This window comes from Lynx rufus, unplaced genomic scaffold (genome assembly GCF_022079265.1).
Source record: "Lynx rufus isolate CCGP_SWC_20201006 ecotype Redwood Valley unplaced genomic scaffold, mLynRuf1.p SCAF_8, whole genome shotgun sequence".
Classification (NCBI taxonomy): domain Eukaryota; kingdom Metazoa; phylum Chordata; class Mammalia; order Carnivora; family Felidae; genus Lynx; species Lynx rufus.
This window is the reverse complement of record NW_025814896.1, coordinates 104,672,915-104,699,222: the sequence shown is the minus strand read 5'-3', so window position 1 is coordinate 104,699,222 and position 26,308 is coordinate 104,672,915. Positions and strand designations below refer to the sequence as shown.

The following is a 26,308-nucleotide window of genomic DNA, read 5'->3' as shown; positions in this document are numbered from 1 at the left end:
GAACTTTCCAAACTCCTGCCGTCCAGGCTTTCACTCAATCAATCAGTATTTAAATTTCCCAAGTGGTCCAGTGTGTATCCTGGCTTGAGTACCGCTCTCTTATCCTTCTTTCCCAGGACTCTGCTGTCTACCCCAAATTGTTCCCATTCAGCATTTGGTCTCTGCCAGTCATGTTTCAGGGCTGACTTATAGGAATGCTCTGTCCCAATGTTTCCTTTCCCCAGGAGGAAGACAGTTAGGATCAAGCTGTTCCTGGCTAACAGGAGTGAGGAGTGAGGGCAGATATTTGAATAACAGAGTACCCATTCCATGCCTGCGTTGCCTCCCCCACCCCAACATCTTCTCTCTCATCCCGAGTTCTGCTTGTCCTCATCCCCATGACCCACATGGGTGTTGGGCATGGCAGTGTCATTATTATTTAAACCCGTGGCTCTGGAAGTATGGTCTGAGGACCCCTGGGGGTACCCAAGACCCTTTCAGGTACTACCTGAAAAGTAGATTTCCAACTACGTGTGTGACACCAGATTTTCATCATAACCTTCAACCAAAACAACATATGGCAGCAGAAGCAAATATGAGCGCAGAAGCAAATATGAGAGTTTAGCTGTCTTTCGTTAAGCCAGATGCTAAAATAATTTGTAAAAATATAAAACAACGTCATTCTTCTCACTGATTTTTTTGGTTTGGGAGTTCTTTATTTTTTTAATGTTCTCTTTCTTTCTTTCTTTCTTTCTTTTTAACTTTATTTATTTAGAGATTGAGAGAGATAAAAAGAGATTGCGCAGGGGAGGGGCAGAGAGAGAGAATCCCAAGCAGACTCCATACCATCAGCACGGAGCCCAATGTGGGGCTTGAACTCATGAACCGTGACATCATGGCCTGAGCCGAAACCAAAAGTCAGGACTTTAACTGACTGAGCCACCCAGGTGCCCCCTTTTTAAAGGTTTTTAAAAAAACGTTTATTTGTTTTGAGAGAGACAGAGAGTACGAGCAGGGAGAGAGGGCGAGGGAGTCCCAAGCACTCACAGTATGGAGCTCGACTGGGGGCTCTATCCCATGAACCACGAGATCATGACCTGGGTTGAAGTCAAGAATCAGATGTTCAGCTGACTGAGCCACCCAGGTGTCCCAGTTATGGTGATTTCTCATAAGAATTATGTCAGTTACATGTAATGGGTATAGTATTATTATTTTTAAATGAATAAAAAATTTTTAAACTCTCAGTTTGCATTACTAGTATGGTATCTTGATAGACATAACCTGCATAAACAAAAGCTCTTTGGAATCCTCAATAATTTTTAAGAATGGAAAGGGGTCCAGAGACCATAAAGTTTGAGAACCACTGATCTAAAACCATCCACTGTCGTCTCAGGAAGTCCACTCTCAGATCAGTTTGAAGGGGAACTGGCAGGAGATTAGTGGCTTTATATTTGTATTTATCATAGTATAATTATTATTTCGGTCAGAATTTTAGTCTCGGTTTAAGATGGTTTTTGTCTTTGTTTTTTATTAAAAAAATTTTTTTTAAATGTTTACTTCTGAGACAGAGAGAGACAGAGTGTGAGCGGGGGAGGGGCAGAGAGAGAGGGAGACACAGAATCCGAAGCAGGCTCCAGGCTCCAGCTGTCGGCACACAGCCCGACGCGGGGCTCGAACTCACAGACCGCGAGATCATGACCTGAGCCGAAGTCGGACGCTCAATAGACTGAGCCACCCAGGCGCCCCTGTCTTTGTTTTTAAAGAAATACCAGGTGGGCGATCATATCTAAAATGGAGTAAGACTCTGAGGTCAGCTCACCTTAGAAGGTATTTAGGAATGGGAAGAGTGATTGCGTTCCTAATTAGCCCCCGAGAAAAGGAGTAGCCTTTCCCAGCAAGTTACGCAGAATCCACAGGTGTGTTGTGGAGAAAGCGCTCAGTAGAGAATATGCTGTGAAGGTGAGGATGTTTACTCTGCCACAGGCCCTTTACACCAGCCCATCCTACTGAGGCCTGCCCTGCTGCCCATAGACACCAGTGCCAGCCCTGATAGGTCCTGCAGACCATGACCAAGTACACACCCCTGCCCCCCCACCCCCTTCCCTGTACTGGTTCTTGGCCTGCTTTGAGCTCTTGGCTCTAACACTCTAGCCTTAGCTCTGCCCTTGGCCCTCTGGCTTCTGTTTGTACTGGAACCCAGGCTTTTCCTAGTGGGCTGTGACAGGCTGCCCCTGGCTCTCAGTCTTGTGTGCTGCCTTTGGCAGGAGGCCCTGTCCCAGCTCCAGCTTTACAGACTTGGACCCTGGCCACTTGGCCAGCAGTCTGGCCAGGCCAGCCCTGGCCACAAGGGATGCTGTGGAGGATTTGAGCAGAGATGACAAGACAGAGTGGCCTGTTTACAGAAGTTCCTCTGTGTAGATTGGCATTTAAAGTGAGTTGTCATCTATGATGGCCACAGGAATTACTTGAGAGAAGATGCCAGGAGTGAGTTGGGATCCACCCAGGGACTCCAGAGCAGCCGGAATCCCAGTGTTCTTTATTTATTGCACTGTAGACAATTTGGCACAATGAAAACTTATTTTGGGGCTTAATTATTATTGTTACGGTGAAATGTCATGTTAAAATAACAATAGTTATTACTTGCTGTAATTTGCTAAGTCCCTTCTCTGTGGCAGGTGAGGCGATTCACTCGTTTTACAACTATTTATTGAACACCTACTATGAGCCAGGCATTGTTCAAGAGGCAGTGAACAGAGCAGACCAAAATCCCTTGTTTTTATGGAGCTTATATTTTAGCCTGGGAGGAGGCAGACAATAAAAGAATCAACAAGTAAATTCATATGTCAGATGGTTGTAGATGCTGCAGATAAAAATCAAACATGGTGAGTAATAAAATGATTGGAAACAGTAAAAAAAAAAAAAAATCAAACATGGTAAACCGGAAAAGAAGCAAAACTGTCTCTCTTCACAGGCAACATGATCTTTCGTGTTGCAAACATTAGAAAACCGTTTTACACTAAAATTAACGTAAACTATAAAAAGACTTTGCATTAGCATGAAAGTAAGCTCGTGCCTTTTAAGCTGGTCATCAGTATGACACGTTCATCATTACATGCCGTCAATGCTGATAAGCTGTGTGATAACATTAATGACAAACACAAAATTTCCAAAGCAGCTGGGAATTTGGTAAGGAAGCGTGTGCTGCGAGGAGAAGAGGCATTAAATTTAACGCAAGAATCTGGAAAATCCTAAACTGTCAGAATACTACACTGATGTTGTTGCGAAAGGAGATAAATATCCTCAGACAGAGCCGTGGGCACGGCACCTTTTCATTGTTCCTGACATTGGGCTTTCCTGGAGTAGTCAAGGCCCCTGGGGAGAACAGAAGTACAATGGTTACCCACGGCCTTTGTCGCAGGATTCGCCCAGCACTCTCCTCAAGCACCCTACCCTACTGTGTGGCTCCCCCAGAGAATCAGCAGAGACTAAGGAGCCGGCAGAGAATAAGAAGAGCCAGATGGGGAGGCCATGGTCAGAGGGTTGGATTTTCTTGCAAAAGTAACTGGAGTCATTGGAGGGTTTTCATAATGTTGGGTGGGAGGTAGGGGAAGGGGGAGGCGGGGGCAGCACCGCATGATGCTTATTTTTAAAATAGTATAGTGCCTTGATCAAAGTTTACCAGTTGATTCAGAAAACATATACGGAAATGCGAAAGATCTGTAATCATGAAAGCAATCCTGAAAGAGGACACCTGTGGAGGACCTTCATTACATATTTCAAGACTTATTATAAAGCTACTCAAGATTATGTTGTATTGGTATAAGGACAGACAAGTAGATTAATGGGACATTATGGAGAATCCTGAAATAAGCCCATACATATATGACGATGGATTTTTTAACAATGTTGCCAGGGCAATTCAAGGGGAAAAGAAAAGCCTTTTCTTTAATGGTGCTGGAACAAGTAGATAAATATGTAGAAAAAAGTTTACCTTGATCCCTATCTCATAGGACACGCAAAAATAATTTGAGTCGTATTATACACCTAAACATAAATTCTAAAATTACAAAGTTTGCAAAAGAACAAAGGAGAAATGTCCTTCGGACCTAGGGTGGGCAGAGGTTTCTTAGAGAGGACCCCCCCACCCCAGATGCTAAACATGTCAAAGAAAAAAACTGATAAATCGAAGACTGTTTTTCATCAAAAGCCATCATTAAGAGAATAAAGGGGCAATCCACAAACTAGGAAAAGATATCTGCAATGGATATATTTGAAAAAATTATGTCCAGATACAAAGGATTTGTACCTATGTTACATAAAGAATTCCTAGCGCCCGATGATAAAAGGACAAAATACCCAATTTAATTTTTTTAATGTTTATTTATTTTTGAGACAGAGAGAGAGAGAGAGAGAGAACACATGAGCAGGGGAGGGGCAGAGAAAGAAGGAGACACAGAATCTGAAGTAGACTCCAGGCTCTGAGCTGTCAACACAGAGCCTGGCGCGGAGCTCGAACTCATGAACCGTGAGATCATGACCTGAGCTGAAGTCAGATGCTTAACCAGGGAAACCACCCAGGTGCCCCAACTATGTAAATTTTTAGACAGCAGAGATTGGTCTTATTTATGGTCACATTTCCAGGACCTAGTTCAGGACATGACACATATGAGATGTTCAATAAATATTTGTTTAGTGAATCAGTTCTAGCATTGGGAACTCCTGAGAATAGAATGGTACTGAGAATAGAAGGACATTCTTATGATTTTATTATGGGAACAAAGGAGATATAACCTGATAATTTCAAAATGTTTGCTGTTTTCGGGGCACCTGGGTGGCTTAGTCAGTTAAGTGTCTGACTTTGCCTCAGGTCATGATCTTGAGGTTTGTGAGTTCAAGACACGGCAGGGGAGGGGCAGAGAGAGAAGAAGACAGAGAATCCTAAGCAGGCTCCTCATTGTCAACACAGATCCTGATCCGGGGCTCGAACTCACAAACTGTGAGTTCATGAGCTGAGCTGAAGTCGGATGCTTAACCAGCTGAGGCACCCAGGCACTCCCAGATAACCCAATTTAAAAAATGGGCAAAGGACTTGAATAGACACTTTATGGAAGTATACAAATGGCCAATAAGCGTGTACAGATACGCTTAGGATCTGTAGTCATCTGAGAAATGCATATTTAAACCATACTGTGATGACATTTCATTCCCTCCAGAAGAGTTAAAAATGGAAAAGCTGCATAGTACCGATGAGGATGTGCCGAAACCAGACGTCTCCTATGTTGTTGATAGCAGTGTAAAATGGTATAACCGTTTTTGAAAAACCGTTTGGCAGCTATTTACAATGCTAAACACAAACCTACCCTTTAACCTGGCGATTGCGTTCCTGGGAATTGACAAAAGAAATGGGAACGTATGTCTACAAAAAGACTTCTACGAGACTTTTACAGTTTGAATAACCCCAAACTGGAAGGAACACAAATGTTCATCAATAGGAGATTGGACAAACTGTGGCATATTCATAGATGGAAAACTACTGAGTCCTAAGAAAGAGCTACTGACACACAAACACAGATGCCTTATTTGCATGAAAGAAGACAGACACAAAAAAGGTACATCCTGTATGATTCGACTTATGTAAATTAAACAACAGGCAAGGTTAATAGATAATAACACGAGAACAGTGGTTGCCTGTAGGGGTAGGGACTCTGAAAAGGGGCACGAGGGCTCTTTCTGGGGCAGATGGAAACATTCTATAATCTTAATTGGCATGATGGTTATATAGGTAGATAACTGACCAGAACTCATGTGCTCAAGCTCTGGGCATTTCACTATATGTAAATTTTACCTTAATAATAAAAAAATATAATGTCTGAAGTTTGGAGCAGAGTAGAAGCAGGGAGGCCAGCTGAGGGGCTTTTACGACAGTCCAGGCACAAGATGGTGATGGGAGATGTTAAGAAGTGGCCAGACTTGGGATCTCTTTTCAAGGGAGGGCCGAGGACCGGTTAGCCCAGTAGGCAAGAGTCGCATTGAGAGCAGGCCCCGGATGACTGAATCCCTGAAGCCCATTTTTTTATTTTGTTTGTGTATTTTACTCTAGCTCTTTCTCTTTCTAAAACAATTCAAGGCTAATTATAACAAAGGACATGTATTCAACAAGACTGAGAAGACATAACTAAAATAGAAAATTGAAACCAGAAGGTAGAAGCAGCAAATATACCAGTTTGGGCACTGATAATAGAAAACTGATGTCAGGAACCTCTTTCTGTCCAGTACCCTTGTCTGGGCACCTAACTGGGGTTGCAGATGCGTTATAAAGGGGGTGGTGAGGGTCTTTTAATATCAGAGAAAAGACAGCTCAAGCAGTGCTGAATCAAGCTGATTTTAGTTGAAGAAGAAAATATGTCTTTGGAGACTGTCTGGACTTCTAAAACCAAAAATGTACATTTTTGTGGAACTTGATTTACAACAGAATATTGCATCACAAAGGTCTGATACATCAAGTGCTCTACAAAGAAATGGGGAATATTTTAGGGGAAACTGCCTTCCTTCCATTTGAGACCATCTATTATGCAGAAACGTAAATAGGCTCCACACTGTCAGCGCAGAGCCCAACATCCCACAAACCGTGAGATCATGACCTGAGTCAAGATCAAGAGTTGGATGCTCAACCGACAGAGCCACCTGGGTGCCCCACATGTTGATTATTTATTGATCATTATCAGTACAGACAACATTATGTTGTCAGTCGGATGAGAGGGGGGCCTTGTCTGTATTAGACATTCTTTAATTAAGAATAATAAATGAATCAGAAATGAAAGAATGGAAGAAAAGAAAGCGTTTATGTGTGGAAAAGATGTTTAAAATATATGCCAGTGAGGCAGTCCATCAAATTAAGCCTAGTCTTAGTTCTGGAGCTTTTCCTGACGTCTTAAAATAGACCAATCCAAATGAATGCTTAAATCACCATCACAGGATTAATGGCAAACTGCTATTGGCATTGCCCATCAGATCTAATAACAAAGATTGCTGACTCGTGCAGAGACTGGGGAAGGAAAACAATCATCATAAAGAATTCAGAATGCACTAAGATGGCTGAGTTTGGGGTTGATTCTTTAGCAAACGTGATTGAATTGATTTCGAACTCATGAGTACAGATGACCACTTGGACAGCGCTAATGACAAAGGCATGCTCTTGCATCAACAGTATAAATGGAGGGAATGAACTATGAAGAAAACTGTGAAGAGTCGGAGATTCTGAGGGATTTACTTACTCCTGATGGTTTAGGTTTGGCTAAAATAGAGCAGGCGGGTTAATGTGAAGAAGGGTTTGTTGTAATGATGTAGGGTGGGGTGACTCTCAGAAAGATCACCTGGGCATGTGAGGTGCTCTCTGGGGATAATGCTCGTGCTATAGAATAGGGGTGCGCTGGCAGTAAAGTCTGGGCCACCCGGGTCCTGGGGCTTCTGTAAGCTTAATGGTGAGCGGTGGGCACCAGATGTTCACATGGGGAATCTGAAGATCTTGTCTCTGGCCCTTGCTTTCCCACTTACTAGGTGACCCTGGTTGGACGAGTCTTTTGATCTCCTGAGCCCGGACTTTTCTCTCTGTGACATGAGCTCTGTACTTCCTGTCCTTCTTAGCCTCTTACGGAGAGTTGTGAAGATCCACAGGACGGAGGACACATGGGCCCTTAGAGAAAGTCCGCAAATCCCTGCCACAATTTTTTTTTTTTTTTTTTTGATTTCTTATTTGCTGGTAACTAACTCTCCAGTGTGAGCTGAAGCTGGAGCCGTGCAATAGTTCATGCTTGAGCCTGGAGATATTTTAAGACCTAATCAATACAAGATGCATTGGGTTGGAGCCAGTGTGAGAGTCATAAATCTTGACAGTTTTGCTGTTTGATAAAATTAATAATGCTCGAGAGAAACATTGCAGAAAGCTACAAGAGGGGAAAACCTAGTGTATTCTGGGGAAAAAGCGTAAGCCGTTGTGGAAACTGAGAGTCACCCTGGGAAGGTTGGTTACCATCCTGTTGCTGGTGGGGCAGTTTTCAGGCACATGTCCACACAGGCGCACACACCACACATGTATACACACATGTACACAATAAGCAACAAGCTCCAGCGCTGTTGGTTGGGTCTCAGGAGAGACTGGAGAATTAAGGAAGGCTAGCATGAATTCCAACAATGGATAATTGCGATTTGCACACCCAGGGGCCCAGCACCGTCTAAGGAAATGCTGCCTGCTTCTGAATTTTTTTAGAGTTTATTTTTACTTATTTTGAGAGAGAGAGAGAGAGAGCAAGCAAGGGAGGGGCAGAGAGAGAGAGAGGGAGACAGAATCCCAAGCGAGCCCTGGGCTGTCAGCACAGAGCCCCATGCGGGGCTCGAACTCATTACAAACCTCGAGTTCATGATCTGAGCAGAAACCAAGAGTCTGGCGCTTAACCCGCTAAGCCACCCAGGTGCCCTGTGAATTTTAAAAATAAAACAGCGACAGGGGTTCTGCCCTGTCTCCTATCTCGCTGGTGAAGTGTGTTCGTGGAACTTTGGGATTTGTGGCTGTTGTGTACAGTGAGAGAGAGGAGGGCAGTGAAGGGGGACCGGGACCTCATTGCGTTTTATTTATCAAAGCCCTGAGAAGATCTAGAAAGGAAAGTGAAGAATATTGCTTTCTCTGTGTCCACAGTGTTCCCAAACCTTCCGGATCCTCTGTCTTCAGATCAAGGTTGTCGCGAGGATCCGAGCCAGGCGTCCCCTGTTGGTGGGAACGTCCCTTGGCTCCAAGAGGCCGTGGCGCCCCGCGTTGCTAGGCAGAAGCGTGGGGGGTGTCAGGCTCCTGGGAGCCGCGAGGGACAAACTTGGTCAAGGCAGCACAAGGCCCCAGGGCAGTCTGCCAGGAGCCTGGCCTCCACGCGGGTGCAGTCGACTCTCCTCTGATGTGTCAGAGACCAGACGGCCACATTAAGACATTGCATGAACACATTTATTTCAGTAGGGTCATGGGAAGTATTCTTAATTTAAAATTTGCTTTCGGGGCGCCTGGGTGGCTCAGTCGGTTAAGCGGCCGACTTCAGCTCAGGTCATGATCTCGCGGTCCGTGAGTTCGAGCCCCGCGTCGGGCTCTGGGCTGATGGCTCGGAGCCTGGAGCCTGTTTCAGATTCTGTGTCTCCCTCTCTCTCTGCCCCTCCCCCGTTCATGCTCTGTCTCTCTCTGTCTCAAAAATAAATAAACATTTAAAAAAAAAATAAAATTTGCTTTCATTGTGTTGAATTTTTATTATGAAAGTAACATAACGTTTATTATAAAAAATACTAAACTCAATTAACATGTTACTTTACTTAATTTCAAACCATAAGGAAACCTTGACGTTGGGTCTGTCATGTTTTCAGGCAGAGAACACAAAGAATTTTGTCAGTCGGAGCCTGGCCATAGGAGAAGTCCTCTACATGGCGGACATGGCCACAGGAGTAAAGGTGAGAGGCTCTGGGCACCCCACCCTTGGTGAGCTGATAACCTAGTTTTGAACAGCAAGGGGTACAAAGTGGAACCCTACAGGTATCAGTCTATTCGCTGGAATAGACGCAACATGGTACGCCTTACGACCCATCGCCCTGATTCCTCTCTACCCGTTATATTCAACCTTGTATTTGTTTTTTCTTTCGTGTTTGTTTGTTTAGTTTTATTGCACCGTGTCAATCATTTTCACCCGTTATAAAGCTAAATTTTCATAATCACTCGTGATTCTTCACTTAAATATTATCACTAAGATCGATCCGTATTATAACATGCCACTGCATTCGTATTTGTTTTTTTTTTTTTTTAGTCTTTTTATTTTGAAATAATAATGCTCACAGGAAGTTACAAAAATAGAAGAGAGTTAAATGAACTCTTCACCCAGTTTCCCTCGGTGGTGACATCTTCTTTAGCTTTTAGGACAATGTAAAACCAGGAAATCAACCCTGCTATAGTACTCTACTAGTACAGTATTAGACTACAGACCTTATTCAGATTTCACTAGCTTTTATGTACCCCGTGTGTGTGTGTGTGTGTGTGTAGTTCTATGCAGTTTGGTCCCATATGTGGATTCATGCAACCACCTCCACCCCAATCAAGATCTAGAACTGTTTCATGACCACAAAGAAACGTCTAGTGCTACCCGTTTGTGGTTGCACCCAGTCTCCACCCCCTCCCTGTCCTTCGGCTACTACTAATCTATTCTCTGTCTCTATAGTTTGGCCATTTTGAGAATGATATACAGATGGAAGTTCATCCATTTTTCCTATTCCTTTGTGTGAATATACTACAACACTTGGAATTCTTAGGCTTCTCCATTTTTGCTGGTCAAATGGGCAATAAAATGGCATTGCACTGTGGGCTTGCTTTGCATGTCCCCAGGTCACCAAGTTGAACAGAATAATGCATGAAGTGTGAGGGTTGTGGCTCCTTATGGTACCCCGAAGTCCCCAGCGGAGGGTCATCTGTGTGGCATATGTATATGCTCTCCTTTCCCTACCTGGACACCACTGCTCCTCAAAATAGGTCCCTGCATCCAAAAATTCAGTCCTGATGTCCAAAGGGGAGAAATAACTAGAACACGAAGAGAGAATGAACAGAGAGGAAGCCAAGTCAATCGTTGGTGAGTCCAAAATGGCAGTTATTTTTGTTTTGCAGTGTAGACATTTAAAAAATGGGTAGGAACTATGTTATTTGTATTTTTCGTTTTTTAGATTTGTATGTTTTAAAGTAATTGCTACACCCAACATGGGACTTGAACTCACAACTCCAAGATCAAGAGTCGCATGTTCTTTGACTGAGCCAGCCCGATGCCCCTAAAAATGGGTAGGAATTAAAAACAAAGAAATTTGTGAGTGCCATCTGTGGTGAAGGCACCCACCATTAGGCCCTTTGGGGGAGAATGGCTTCCCTGTGATTTCAGCCAGGCAGGGTCTCTTCCCTTCTGGATGGGTTGGCTGTTTCTTCCAGACGGAAGAAATCCAGCTGAGATACAACGGATGGATTTCCCTCTCAGAAATACTAGGGGACCCTGGTCTAGACTCAATATCCTCACTTGTGTTTTTACCATATTTCTCCCTACCGGCCTTCTTTTCAGCAAGCCTGTGGTGAGGGGTGACCATGCAGAAATCACCATCGATTCCAGCATTCTAGGTGGGGAGCCCTCTCCTTGGCAACTTTAGGGTCTTGCATGCATCCTAGTGCATAAAATTGCACAGGGGATGTTTGAATAACTAAGGGAGAGGCAGCCTGCAGTTTAAGAAACATTTCAACCACTTGCAATGTGTGGACGTTTTTTGGATTCTGGTTCAAACAAACTAAAAAAAAAAAAAAAAACCCGAAAAACAAAACTATGTGTCAGTGGGGGAAATTTGAACTTTGGATATTTGGTGATATTAAAGAATTATTATTATTATATTTTTAGGTGGGGTAATGGTTTTAGGGTTGCATTTTCAGAAGGAGTCCCTTTTACAGGTGTATGGGATATATTTAGGGATGGAATGACAGGATGTAAACTTCAGGATTACCTGGGGTGTAGCATGGGAAAGTGGATCGGGGAAAAGACGCAGCAAAATGGACTACAAGCTGGTCATTGTTGAGTTCATTATACTCTTGTATTTTGGTTAAAATTTTCCAAAACAAAAGGCTTTTAAAAAAGTTTTACTCCTGGGGTGCCTGGGTGGCTCAATTGGTTAAGCGTCCGGCTCTTGATTTCGGCTCAGGTCATGATCTCATGGTCTGTGGGTTTGAGCCCCACATCAGGCTCTGTGCTGACAGTGCGGAGCCTGCCTGGGGTTCTGCCTCCCTCTTTTTCTGCCCCTCCCTGCTCGTATACTCTCTTTTCTCTCGCAAATCAATAGAATGAACACACACAAAAGTTTGGTTCCTGAGTATCCTAGATGAAAATTTGCATAGATTTAAAGAAATAGGTCTTTAGAAATGCGTCTTGTCTCGTATCATGCCACTCCTCTGCTTAAAACTCCTTCCCCTTGGGCTTTAGAGAAGCCCTCCTATTTTTAATATGGCCCACGGGTCCTTATGTGGTTTGACCCTACTCACTTCTCCAGACACCTGCTGTATCACTTTGTCCTCCTCCCTAGGAGACCTGACATTCTTTTGTTCCTGTCACCCACCTTTGGACCACTCTTGCTACCACCTAGAATAGATTTTTTCCCCTCCTTCACCTGCCTGACACCTGCTCCTTCTTTAAGCCCCAGCCCACGTGTCCTCCACACAGGGCAGCTCCCTTCAAGCCTGCAGTTTAATTCCCTCTACTTGTGGTCATCTGTCTTCATACCTTTGTACCTTACAGTTTTCTATCACAGCATGTGCCCGCTTTGAACTTACCCATTTATCTGTGTGTCTAATTGCTGTAGATCTCTTAGCACCACTAGAGGGCAAACTTCTTGAAGAAGCTCATCCCCTACGTTCGTGTTATATATTATCAGGACATGAGAATGAAAGGAATACAGAATACATAGAATCAAAACGGTTCCCGGAAGTGTTACATATAGAATTATCACATGACTCAGGAAATCCATTCCTAGGTATACACCCGAAAGAATCGAAAGCAGGGACTCCAACAGATACTTTTATGCCGGAGTTCATCACAACATTATTCACAGCAGCTAAAAGGGTGGAAACAGACCAAGTGTCTGTCATCACATGGATGGATAGACAAAATGTGGCCCATGCATACGACGGCATATTATTCAGCCATAAAAAGGGATGAACTTCTGGTCCATGTTACAACCTGGATGAACTTTGAAAACATGATGCTATGTGGAGCCAGACACAACTGGACAAATATTGGATGGTTCCACTCACATGAAGATTCTTTTTTTTTTTTTTTAATTTTTTCTTAATGTTTATTTATTTTTGAGACAGAGAGAGACAGAGCATGAACGGGGGAGGGGCAGAGAGAGAGGGAGACACAGAATCGGAAACAGGCTCCAGGCTCTGAGCAGTCAGCACAGAGCCTGACGCGGGGCTCGAACTCGCGGACCGCGAGATCGTGACCTGAGCCGAAGTCGGATGCTTAACCGACTGAGCCACCCAGGCGCCCCTCACATGAAGATTCTTGAATAGGCAAATTCACAGAGACAGAAAGTAGATCATGGGTTACCAGAGGCCGGAGGAACAGGAAAATGGGGAGTTCATTGGCACAGAGTTTTTGTTTGGGGTGATGAAAAGTTATGGAGGTAGATAGTGGCAATGGTTGCACAACAGTGTGAATCTAATTAATACCGCTGAACTGTATACTTAAAAATGGCTAAAATGCAAACTTTATCTTAAATGCATTGTACCACAATAAAAACGAAACATTAAAAATTTAACAAAAGTTACCATTAACCCCGTTTGCCTTCCCACACATCAGTCATTGCAATGGACTTGTTTTTCTTGCGCTTGGATCTCCCAGACAGCTAGAGGAACATGTAGACTGTGCCCCTGAGCCTAGCACAAAAGGGCCAAGGCTGTCTTTCCTGTGGGCAGTGGAGGGAGATGTGATGTGCTGGGAATACAATTCCTGTGAGCCCTGGGCTGGTCAGGGCATCCCCAGATCTCACGGCCAGCCCAAGGGCAGCTGCTGGCCTCTGCCTCCTTTCCTTTTACACCTTCCCATGAGCTGGCTGTCAACTTGATGTCAAGGACGTGTCACTGTCAGTTCATCTAAGTCATCTGTGCCCACAGGCCTGGGCCCCTTTTCTCTCTCCTTCCATGTCTGTGCTATCTAAAGGCTGTGGGTGTCCCTGAGCGCTTTGGACAAACATCGTTGGAGTAACACGGCCAAGTGTTGGCAGGGTCAAGGCTGGTTCTGAGAGCGACTCACAGCGAGGGGGGTGGGAAAGTGAGAGGCGCCAGGGAAAGACTTCCTTTACTCAGGGCTTTGAATCCCTGCTTTCACTTGGGAGCCAGCCCAAGGTCTTGTACCAGACACACTGATGCAATCTGGAAGGATTCTAGGGCCCAAAGAAATGTGACGTGCTGCCTTTTCTTCTTCCCCACGACTGTTCCCCTTCTTCCTTATTTGAACCAGCCCACTATCTGTCTTAGTTTGCTTGGGCTGCCTTCATAAAATATATAGATCGTGTGGCTTAAACCACGGAAATTTATTTTCTCACAGTTCTGGAGGCTGGCAAGATCAAGGTCCAGCTGATTCAATTCCTGGTGAGGACTCTCTCCCTATAGATGGCTGCCTTCTTGCTGTCTTCACATTGGAACTGGGCAGAGAGAGAGAGAGAGAGAGGGAGAGAGAGAGAAAGAACACTCTCTGGTATCGCTTATAAGGGCATTAATCCCATCATGAAGGCCCCACTGTCATGACCTCATTTAAACTTAATTGGTTCCCAAAGACCCCATATCCTTCTACCATCACATTGAGGATTAAGGCTTCAGCACATGAATTCTGGGGAGAACCTAATGCAGTCCGCATAGCATTATCCTTTCTGGGGTCACCATTGTCTGAAAAAACACCTGCAGTGCCTCATTTGCTCTTGGAACGAAAAGACTCTAAATGCACTTGAAGGTTCTTTAGGAGAACCACTGTTGGAGTACTGTGTAGGAAGGGCCTGGCCTAATCACAGCTGTGGCACTGGCAGACTTCCTGGCCTGCATGACAAACCTGCTTGGTCCGTCGTGGCACGGAGACAGTCAGAATGACGTGGGTTTACCTTCTGTCTCTGGGACCTCTCCGTCACAGTTCACGCATGCTCCTTCTACATCTAAGTTCATGATGGGTGACCTTGGTTTTCTCTCCTGTGAAGATGGTCCTGCTAACGCCCATTCATAGGCTGTGTTCAGATTCAAATTGATGATGCCTATGAGGAGCTCCATGCCATGGCTGGCATGTAGCAGGAGCTCGATAAGTGGTGGTGACTGTACCCCCCCCCCCCAAAAAAAAGATGTGGTCCAGAGCCCTTCCCGGCAGTCTTCTAGGTAGTGGCTCCGTTGGTGGATTGAGGTGAAATCGATCTGCGTTCCAGCTCCAGCCCACCAGCTTTCCCTGCCATGGTGGGATTATACTTCTTGCTAGTCATCGTTTGGAAGTTAAGAAGCCCCCTTCTGGAACCCTGTCGGCCTGTCCTGACCGCAGTTCCCAGCCCCCAGGAAGCTCTGGTTGTGGCCTCCAGAGGCTACTGCCAGCCGTCACTGGACAAGTTGTGGTCATGACCTCATGCCCCTGATGTAGCTGTCCTTTTCCTCCTCCAGATAAGTGAGAAAGGAGAAGAGGGAGCTTTCCCAGACAACACAAGGTGCGCGCAGATTTAGAGTTTTTGTTAGGTGTCCTCCCCTTTTTCTCATTTCCTTACCACTGCTGTCTTCGGTCTTCTCAGAACAAATGGAATTCTTTGGGTCCTGTCCACCGAGGTGGACTGGAGGCCAGGGTGCCCACAGGGCACGATGATAGCAGTGGACACTGCTCTCTGAGAAGGACACTTTGCCCTGTGCCCTCATGATGGCTTAGTGCCCTTCTTCATTCAATCTCTGGTCCTTGTCTTAGCGAATCCATTCCCTTCTCTGTGGCTGCTCCTGCAAGCATCCCCCACCCCTGCAATGGGCCTCCATCCGTCTGGAGACTCGGGACAAAAACCCAGGTGTCACCTGGAGCCCTCCCTTGCCTTCTTCTCCCAAATCCAACCCATCAGCTCTGTCTCCAGAATCTACCTTGATTGCCTCTGCTTCTCACCCCCTTCACCACCGCAGTCTGACCACTGCTCTTGGACTCACCTCAGTGGCCGCAGCGTGAGCACCTCCTTGCCGGCTGGGCTGGGATCCTTGCCACTCACAAGAGGCACCTGCTGAAAGCTTATGTTAGGCCAGGGAGTCATCTGCTTAGAATGCTCAGGTGCTCCCCCTGCGTCGGCCCCATTTGGTCAGATTATCTGCGTTTCAGAGAATGTGGCTTTGGGAACACACTGTCCAGCTCATGAGGGAAAATCCCCCCATTTTAAGTGACTGTGTGGATTGGGGTCATGCAGACACCGCCTCTGTTAACTGCTGCGGTTTCTGCAAACCTACAGGTTTCACTCACCAGCTCAGTTCTCCTACTAATGGCATTTAATGAATGGAGGTTTTCAACATGTGGATGAAACATTCGTCCCACCTCCCTTTTCTAAAGACGAGGAAAGGATTTAAAATCTAGAAAAGGACTATATTTGTAAAGAATGCATTAGCCACCCGCCAGAGAGATTTAGGGGTAGAGAATTCAATCTGTTTTAGTTTTAGAAAAACACTTTCTTTAACTTGATTTCCAAGATGGCTTATGGGGGAAACATTACTATTTGGGTTGATTGCATCTTTCCAGGCTGGAATTAGCAGTGTATCACAATGGTTCTGTGGAGGGGGTGCTGAGTCATCAGAGTGTTGAGCATTTCTGAGGACACTTTATGCTTCTCCAAATGAAAGCACTCCATATGTCAGATGCTATTAATGACATTTGTCTGTCATGATGTCAGAGCGTTTCAGCTGGTCAGGCTGTTAAAGCTGAAGTGCCCTTTAAGACAGCGAGTGCCAGGCTGACCATGCACGTGGAGGACAGGGACTAGTTCTCGCCCAAGGCTGGTGCCAGTTCCCGGACAGGAGCATCTCAAGATTCTGTTCCCACCATTTCCCTTCCTGCAAGGTCTTCCCTGGGGTTACTTTGTCTGCTAAGGCTCATTCAATTATAGTGACCCCAGGAAGAAAAGGTACCTAGGGGCTGCTGTATTTGAGTCCAGAGTGCATCAGGGTTCAGGTGTGGATGTGTGGCACCTGGTCTCTCTCACGTCTCTGCTTTTCTCCTTCTCCCCACCTTGACCCCATGTGTTGGTTTCATATACCAGTTCTTGCGAAGGCAAGAGCGGCCAGCGGCACTGGGCCTCCGTTCTTCCAGGTCCATTGCATTGAAAGAGAGAGAGCTGCTTTTCTCTACTAGCTCACCCATGTGTCCCAGAGCCCACTCTGGTTGGATCCATCCAGATCATGGGTCTATGCTGAAGCCATCCCGTAGGGCCATGATATTATGCAGATTGGCCAGTCCTGGGTCTCAGGCTTATCCTAGAGCTGGGGGTGGAGGTCAACATCAGCCACAAACCACTTGGACTGACTGTAGGGGAGGAGGGCTCCCCAGAGGAAAGCTGGGGCTATGTGGTTGGGGCAGGAGAAGGTGTGCTAACCTGCAAACACAGCCATTGTCTGAGCTCTTCTGTCTTTGTCATCAGTCCCCTGCTCCCTTCAAATGGCCTCACTCCAGTCACCCTTCCTTCTCATCTTCCTCCTCATCTCTCCCCTCCTTCACTTCCTTCTTGCCAGCAACACTTTCCCAGGGCTTATAAACAACCAAAGTACTTGGCAGTTGACTGTCACTGAATTCTCGCAGCAACCTTAGGAAGTGCTATTAGGCATGAGGCAGCTTGGGTGGGGACCCGAGCCCTGCTCGCCATCTCAGGGTGCAGCCTTGGGCTGGCCAGTCCCCTCTCTGGAAGCTCAGTGTCCTTATCTGTCACGTGGGGGTGATAATGTGTTTTTCCCAGGGTGGTTGTGGGAATCAGCGAGCTTGTGTGTGTGAAGCTCAGTGCTCGGAAGGCTGAGGGCTCAGTAAGAGTGGGGGCGCTCATCGCTCACTGCTTTCGTCGGAAGTGGGAATAAGGATTGCTATTCGTCCAAGGTCCCACAGCCAGTGGGTAGCAGAGCTGGGCTTTGAGCCCAAGCTCTCTCATCTCATCCCAGGCTGAGTTCCTGCTCATTTTGCAGCATTGCATCTTCCATCAGCTTTCCTGTTGCTCATGGCCGGGCTCACCTCTGCAGGCTGGGCCAGTGCCTGGCATCAGTGCACAAATACTTTGTTGCACATCTTCTACATACCAGGCACTAAGCTAGCCCTTGAGCAGACAAGGCAGACTGAACATTCAGAAGGGTCATTTGAAAGACAGACACAACTGGTGGTGTCATAATTCCAGGTTTCAAGTTATATCACAAAGCGATAGTAATTAAAACAGTATGGTACTGGCACAAAGATAGAGATGTATGTCAATGGACTTGAACAGAAAACCCAAAAATAAGCCCACAATTATATGGTCAGTTAATCTTTGACAAAGGAGGAATGAATATACAATGGGAAAAAGTCTCTTCAACAAATGGTGGTCAGAAAACTGGACAGCAACATGGAAAAGAATCAAACTGGATCACTGGATTTCACCATACACAAAAATAAACTCAAAATGGATTAGAGACCTAAATGTGAGAACTGAAACCATAAAAATCCTAGAAGAGAGCACAGGCAGTAATCTCTCTGACATTTGCCGTGACAACGGTTTTCTAGCGATGTCTCCTGAGGAAAAGGAAATAAAAGCAAAAATGAACTATTGGGAAAAGATCAAAACAGAATGTTTCTGCACAGTTAACGAAGGAACAATCAACAAAACTAAAGTCAACCTACTGAATGGGAAAAGATATTTGCAAATGACATCTTCAATAAAGGATTAGTGTCCAAAATATATAAAGAACTGATACAACTCAATACCCAAAAAACAAATAATCCAATTAAAAAACGGGCAGAAGACACGAACAGACATTTCTAAAGAAGACACACAGATGGCCAACAGACACATGAAAAGGGGCTCAACATCACTCATCATCAGGGAAATGGAAATCAAAAGTGTAATGAGATATCACCTCACACCTGTCAGAATGGGTAAAATCAAAACCACAAGAAACAAGTGTTAGTGAGGATGTGGAGAAAAAGGAACCTTCTTGCACCGTTGGTGTGAATGCAAAGTGGTGCAGCCACTGTGGAAAACAGGCTGGAAGTTCCTCAAAAGGTTAAAAATAGAACTACCCTGGGGGCACCTGGGTGGCTCAGTCGATTGAGCGTCCGACTTAGGCTCAGGTCATTATCTCACGGTTCATGAGTTCGAGCCCTGCGTCAGGCTCTGTGCTGACAGCTCAGAGCCTGGAGCCTGATTCGGGTTCTGTGTGTGTGTCTCTCTCTGCCCCTCCCTGGCATATGCTCTATCTCTCTCTCTCTCTCTCTCAAAAATAAATAAACTTATAAAAATAATTAAAAATAAAACTACCCTACTCTCCAGGAATTGTACTACCAGGCATTTACCCAAAGAATACCAAAACAGTAATTCAAAGGGATACGTACTCCCTTATATTTATTGCAGCATTATTCACGATAGCCAAACTACGGAAGGAGCTCAAGTGCCCACCAAAGATGAAGGGATAAAGAAGATGTGGTATATATACATAATGGAATATTATTCAGCAATAAAAAAGGATGAAATCTTGCATTTGCAACCCCATGGATAGAGCTAGAGAGTGTGACGCTAAGCAAAATAAGTCAGAGAAAGACAAATACCATATGATATCACTTATATGTGGAATTTAAGAAATAAATGAGCAAAGGGAAAGAAAGAGAGAGAGAAGAGAGGACAAACCAAGAAACAGACTCCTAACTATAGAGAACAAACTGATAGCTACCAGAGGGGAGAAGGGTGGGGAGTTAAGGGAAATAGGGAATGGGGATTAGAAAGTATACTCACCATGATGAAATGAAAGAAAGGAAAGTGAAAGAAGAAAAAAAGAGTCATTTGATGGGCTGAACTGGGCAGCCCTGAGGATGGAGAACTGACACTTTGTGGTGCTGGGTCCTCCTCTCCAAGTGACAGAACCATGGGCTATGTCTGCTGACAGGGACTGGAGCTTCCCAGGCAATGAAAGGAAGGGCACGGATGCCTTGCTGCTGGTGGGGCTTACGTAAGGCTTGATGAGCTGAACAGACGCTCCCCGAGTGGCCCTTGACCAGGGGTTTCGTTGTCATTAAGTTGTTGACTGTTGCTAACGATGGCCAATGTTGTGCTTGTTTTCAGCGTGGAATAATTTACTGGCTATTTGGTGGCACAGTCAGGAATCTTGGAAGCCTGGGACGTGTGACTAAGTGGCTTCAGCCACTCCAGGTATGGCACGTACCTCAATAGATGTCTTCCGTGGAGAGCCTTAAAAGTTCACAGTAGCTAGATGTGTGCGTGTGCATGTTTGCAGAACAAGAAAAGAAATCAGAGAATGGGTGGCGGCAAGAATCTTGTTCAGAATGAGAATTTCAAGACTAGCTTCTAAAAATTGTCGTATTGTTATCACATCAGCTGCCGCCGGGCTGAATTCTTACAATTCTCTCCAGTTCACCTCTTCCCCTCTCACTCACACTCTTGATCATCAGAGAAGTCTCCGTTAGAGCAACCACCTGACTAGCTAATGCCCTTATACTGTCTGGTAAACTCCAGGGGCAGAAATACACTGGGATGTTTGCAGTGACCGAGAGGGGCCACAGGAGCGACGTGAGAGGGATCCAGACCCAAGCCACCTTTGACCTCTCTGCGCAGGTGAGGATTCTGCCCATCATTCTGCAGTTCAGGGTGGCAGGAGACCTGTTCAGAACAGGACTCTCCTTCTTCCTGAGGCCAACCTCATATCCTCTGTGTGTGCTGTCTGGCCCGAGGTGCTCAGATTCGAACAAATGGGTAAGTGCTTCAGTGGAGGTGGGCATACGCTCAGCTTTCACGTGTCTAATATCGGCCAACACATTCACAGCACCCACTATGTGTGGGCGCCGCTCCACGTTCTCCACATGCACTCATTAATTGGATGCTTTGTGACAACTCTGTGAGAACAGGACTGGAGCCATTTTGTCATCCTTCCCGAAAGCAGCAGGTAGATGACTGGACGAGACGCTTTTGTCTGTACTCCCCTTTGCCCGGTGTGGCAGGAGGGTGCTGTGTGGGCTGGGGCATCCTTACTGGGAGCCACGCCCTCATTACTGGCATTAGGCCGTGTTTTTAACCGTGACCTGCGTGAGAATTCACATGGCAACCAAAACAGAATTTCACAAAACGGTCTTAACTTTTACTATGTTTGCTGTATGTGATGAACTTTATTAGTTTTCCTTCCATTCTCATTTATAAAAAACAGTTCATCAAGACTCTCTAGGGGCGCCTGGGTGGCTCAGTCGGTTAAGCGTCCGACTTCGGCTCAGGTTGTGATCTCGCGGTCCGTGAGTTCGAGCCCCGCGTCGGGCTCTGTGCTGACGGCTCAGAACCTGGAGCCTGCTTCGGATTCTGTGTCTCCCTCTCTCTCTGACCCTCCCCCCATTCATGCTCTGTCTCTCTCTGTCTCAAAAATAAATAAACGTTAAAAAAATTTTTTTTAAAAGACCCTCTAAATTGACCTCTCTCCACTGATGCACGGTGAAAACCCTGCTGTATAAATCTACAGATATCACTATTTCTTTAGCTCCTGCTCCCCCTGAATAAAGAAAGTAACTATTGGGGTGCCTGGGTGGTTCAGTCGTTTAAGCGTCCGGTCATGATCTCCTCTCAGCTCAGGTCATGATCTCATGTCACAGTTCGTGAGTTCGAGCCCCGCGTCAGGCCCTGTACTGACAGCCTGGAGCCTGGAGCCTGCTTTTGATTCTGTGTCTCCCTCTCTCTCTGCCCCTCTCCCACTGATGCTTTGTCTCTTTCTCTCAAAAATAAGTAACATTAAAAAAAAAGAAAGTATTTATTTATTTCACTCCCCTTCATAGTTTCTTATTTGATTTTGGGCTTTCCTAAGAACTACAAAGGAATGCATAAATTTTGGAGTTCTTTCTAGAAATGAGTTTGGGTAAATATATGTGTGCAAGTATGGTACATGAGTGTAGGTATGGCTATTCAGTCTGATCTTCATTTTTTCTGAGTTTGTCTTTCAGAATCTGAATTTTTGTTAGCAGGTTTTCCTGGCCCACAAATGCTAATTGAGGTGATCAGAGTTTATGTTTTTTTAAAATGTTTATTTATTTTTGAGAGAAAGAGCGAGAGACAGAGCTCGAGAGGGGAAGGGCCAGAGAGAGAGGGAGACACAGAATCTGAAGCAGTCTCCAGGCTCTGGCTGTGGGCACAGAGCCCGACGTGGGGCTCGAACTCACGAACCGCGAGATCATGACCCGAGCCGAAGTCGGACGCGTAACCGACTGAGCCACCCAGGCGCCCCATAGAGGTGATCAGAGTTTAGAATGACAGATTCAAATGATGGTTGTTTGGGACTATGTTCATCCTGTCCTGCCCAGGTGATAGTTCTCTACAATTGTCAGTGATGTCCAAGGTCATAGCAAGAATAAGGACTGACAGTTATTGAATACTTGCTATGCGCCTGGCTCAGTGTCAACCCCCTTCTGTTTAGTTTACTGTCTTCCCTCGCAATAACCATCCAGTAAACGTGATGGTAAGCCGCTTCTGCTAATGTAGCACATGTGTGCTAGGCATCAGGCTAAGCAGTCTACATGTAACATTGTGTTAACTATCCCATAGTTTTATAGGAAGATATTATTGTCCCTATTTTCCAGGCAGAGAAACTGAGGCTCACAGAGGGTAGGAAAAACGGGCTCTGAGTATGTGGTTAATGAGTGAGTCTGGTTCAAGTGGGTGGGACTGCCCTTAACAGTTGAGCTCCTCTGCCAGTGGTGGGATGCTGACCGAACATCTTTTGGGTTTTAGGTCGGTCAGTTTTTTCTCTCCCTAAACCATGGTACTGAGGTCACCTTGCTCTCGTTAAAGGGCGGGGGGCGGTGGGGGGGGGGAACTGCATCCAGAGTTCTTATTTATTTGTTTCTTTTTACAATTATTATTTTTTTTCCCCGCCAAAATCACTTCCCCGTGTGGGTCCCCTTTTCCCCAAGCAGCATAAACGATTTAGCTACCTGGTGTGCTTCCGCAGCTGCTGCTTCCTGTAGGGGAGCCGCAAAGTTGAAATCATAATGATGAGGACACTCTGGAGAGCGCTGTGCCTCCGGTAGGAGTGAGAGAATGAGCCCATCATAAACTCAAGCCACTGAGAACTGACAGAGCAGGGGGACGGGTTTCTCCCTCATCGCTTTCTGTTTCCCCCCTCGTTTCCCTTTTAAAATGCTAGAGCGTATCGAATGAGCCCTCTCTCCCTCAAGGACTGTTCCAATCTCTTACATTTTCTTGGTTATTCTTCTCTGTGGGTTGGCTGTTTTATTTTTATTTTTTTGGACAGTGGCTGGGTTAGTGGTACGGATAATTAAGAAGCCAGAGAGAGGTTTATTTTTACATTTTGCGCTAAATAGCAAAAATGAATGAGGCTAAGAGCTCTTGGGCCAAAGACTTTTTTTGTTTTGTTTTGTTTTGTTCTAGTGCTTACAGCACTGACCAATTGGTTGGCCTTCAACAACTAATTATGGTAGGAACCAACACACATGGTGTGCATTATTTAGATCCTGCTTTAATGCCAGCATTTTGGTTTATGCAAACTTTCCAAATCAAGTGTCTTTGCCAGAAGTGACAAACCTCCTTTCCCAGAGTATATCAGATGTGTACGGGGATGGATGGCCTCCTGCCTCTTCCCCAGCTCACCAGATCTTTCCTGCCAGGACAGGGTCATTCTACTACTTCTCTTCCTACCCTCCGGGGGTAAGCATCTCTTCACCACATGGGGTTTTGTGGGTTTTTTTTTTTTTGATGTTGTGTGTGTGTGTGTGTGTGTGTGTGTGTGTGTGTGGTGTTTTCGTTGTTGTTGTTACTGCATCCAGCCTCAAATAATTCCTTTCTTTGAGAAGTCCTGGCTGACCTGATAAGACAAGGGCAGTCTCCAGAGACTTCTCTTAAAAACAGATTCAGCTTGTCCACTTACGTTTCCGAAAAGCGCTCGCACATGTTAGAAGTTTCCCTGTGCAAACATATGTCAGAGAATGTTTCCTTAGGCTTCAGGAGTGTATTTCTTGGCCAGTGGGAAAGTATAGTCTATGCACCTGAAAATCTGAATTCTGAGATCATCTTCACACAATCAGTCGCTTGTTGGTTTAGTTCAACCACATCTTCGATACTGTCAGCTCCAATGAAAGGTGCAATCCTGCCCTTTTGCCTTTTCCCCTGGATTCTCCGACCTGTCCCGGGGACCCCGCATTCAGAGCTGACAGTTATTGTCAGTCCCTTCTTGGCAAGAGGTTGAAGGGTAACTCGGGTGGCAGGCAGAATTAGAGGTGAAGGGGAGCATCTCCACTGGGATTCTGTACTGGCTTCTGGAGAGGGGGAAAGAGAAGACCGAGATTGAGCAGAGCCTGAAAACAAAAGCCCTGTGTGTTCTTCTGACCCAAGTTTATCTCAGGCTGTATGGGGCTGGAATCCCTGGTCATGCTGTGGAGACAAACTGGGTGGCATATTGTAAGGTTCTTTCCCTTATAAGATGGAGAGTTATTTACCAATGCTTCAGTTTAAGGGCTTATGCATTTGGGGGAACTTTTAATTATTATCTTCATTGACCGGGAAAACAGAGGGGCAGGTTCTGAAACAATCATCCTAAGGGTCCAATGAGGTTTTTTCTTTTTATAAAAATCAGAATTGGGGCGCCTGGGTGGCGCAGTTGGTTAAGCGTCCGACTTCAGCCAAGTCACGATCTCGCGGTCCGTGAATTCGAGCCCCGCGTCGGGCTCTGGGCTGATGGCTCAGAGCCTGGAGCCTGTTTCCGATTCTGTGTCTCCCTCTCTCTCTCTACCCCTCCCCCGTTCATGCTCTGTCTCTCTCTGTCCCAAAAATAAATAAACGTTGAAAAAAAAAATCAGAATTGTGTGGACTGAGATTCTAAGCCATGGTGGAAATAGGTCATTGTTGTCTATTAGGCTTGCTATCAGCCAGGCATATGGTTTTGGCCCTCAGTTGGTTGCTGACCCATATCAATGAGGCAGGGATTTTTAAGGCCTGGGCAAGAGTGGAGGGCATGAGGAACTAAGTCATTTGGCCAGAAGGGGCAATGCCCAGCAGGCAAAATAAAACACATAGATGTGGACTCATCCAGCTAGGGGTCCCAGGTCATTAGATGTCCCGTCTTTCCCTGTGAGCCTTGCCAGTGGGGTGTTTGGGAGTGAGAGTATATATCACCAGGGGTTGGGGGTTTTGCCTGCTCCTCTGCCGTGAGGTCATGATGTGGTTCTATTTCACAGTCTTTATTGCACTGAGCCAACGGGTTGAAATGAGCCATAAGAAAGCAGAAACTCGAACGCGCTTTTTCTGTGTAGGAGTTCGTAATTGACACGCCGTGTGAAAATGCTGAGAAGATGTTCGTCGGAAACGCGATGCATGGGAATTACGCGGCTGTGTTTGCTCAGCTCATCATAAATGGAAGGTCTCAAGGTTTGTTGCTGGCACAGAAAGCGAGAATAATTTTCTTTACGATTACTATTTTCCAGCAAGTGCTTTACCCTGAAAGTGCATTTTACGGCACCGTTTTTGGCTTGTATAAAATTCAGTACCAACTTTATCCCTTAAATATTTACGATGACAAAATTTATGATTACATTTTGGCATGACAGTAGTCCCTCCCCCCCCCCCCCCCCCCCGCTTACCCACGGTTTTGCTTTCCGTGGTTTCCGTTACCTGCAGTCAGCTGTAGCCTGGAAAGAGATAATCCTTCTTCTGACGTGCGGTCAGAGGGTCAGTAGTAGTGTTCTCTGCATCCCAGGGGCTACATCATTCCCCGCACATCTCATCATTCCCTGTACATTTTATCATCTCATACCATCAAGAGAAGGGTGAGTGCAATGTAAGAAGATATTTTGAGACAGAGAGAGCACAGTCATGTACCTCTTTTTAAAAAATGTTTAGGGGCGCCTGGGTGGCTTGGTCGGTTAAGCATCCGACTTCGGCTCAGGTCATGATCTCACGGTCCGTGAGTTCGAGCCCCGCGTCGGACTCTGTGCTGACAGCTCAGAGCCTGGAGCCTGTTTCGGATTCTGTGTCTCCCTCTCTCTCTGCTCCTCCCCTGTTCATGCTCTGTCTCAAAAATAAATAAACGTTAAAAAAAAATTTAAAAAAAAAGTCCATTTATTTTTGAGAGAGCACAAGCGGGGGAGGGGCAGAGAGAGGGGGACAGAGGATCTAAAGCGGGTTTTCTGCTGACAGCAGAGAGCCCCATGTGGGGCTTGAACTCACGAACTGTGAGATCATGACCTGAGCTGAAGTTGGACGTTCAACTAACTGAGCCACCCAGGTGCCCCCACATAACTCTTACTATAGCATAGGGTTATAATTGTTCTATTTTATTATTAGTTATTGTTGTTAATCTCTTACTGGGCCTTATTCCTAAATTAAACATTATCATAGGCATGTATGTATAGGAAAACGCATGGCATGTATAGATGGGGTTGGTACTATCTGTGGTTTCAGGCATTCACTGGGGTCTTGGAACATATCCCTGTGAACAAGGGTGGGGGGACTGCTGTATACGATTCAGTCATAGAACTGACTGAGCTTCAGGATCAACACAATTGTATACTGTCCC

The 26,308-nt window shown here is 45.6% G+C and overlaps 1 protein-coding gene across 1 annotated transcript in view; it reads left to right on the top strand.

The window, feature by feature from the left end:
• Positions 1-26,308, top strand: part of LOC124503727 (acyl-coenzyme A oxidase-like protein) — a 194,342-nt gene that overhangs the window by 18,188 nt on the left and 149,846 nt on the right. The window contains exons 3-6 of the mRNA XM_047068960.1: positions 9,376-9,459; positions 19,852-19,938; positions 20,263-20,361; positions 25,047-25,161. Of these exons, the coding sequence (XP_046924916.1) occupies positions 9,376-9,459; positions 19,852-19,938; positions 20,263-20,361; positions 25,047-25,161 (385 nt within the window). The remainder of the gene's footprint in view (positions 1-9,375; positions 9,460-19,851; positions 19,939-20,262; positions 20,362-25,046; positions 25,162-26,308) is intronic.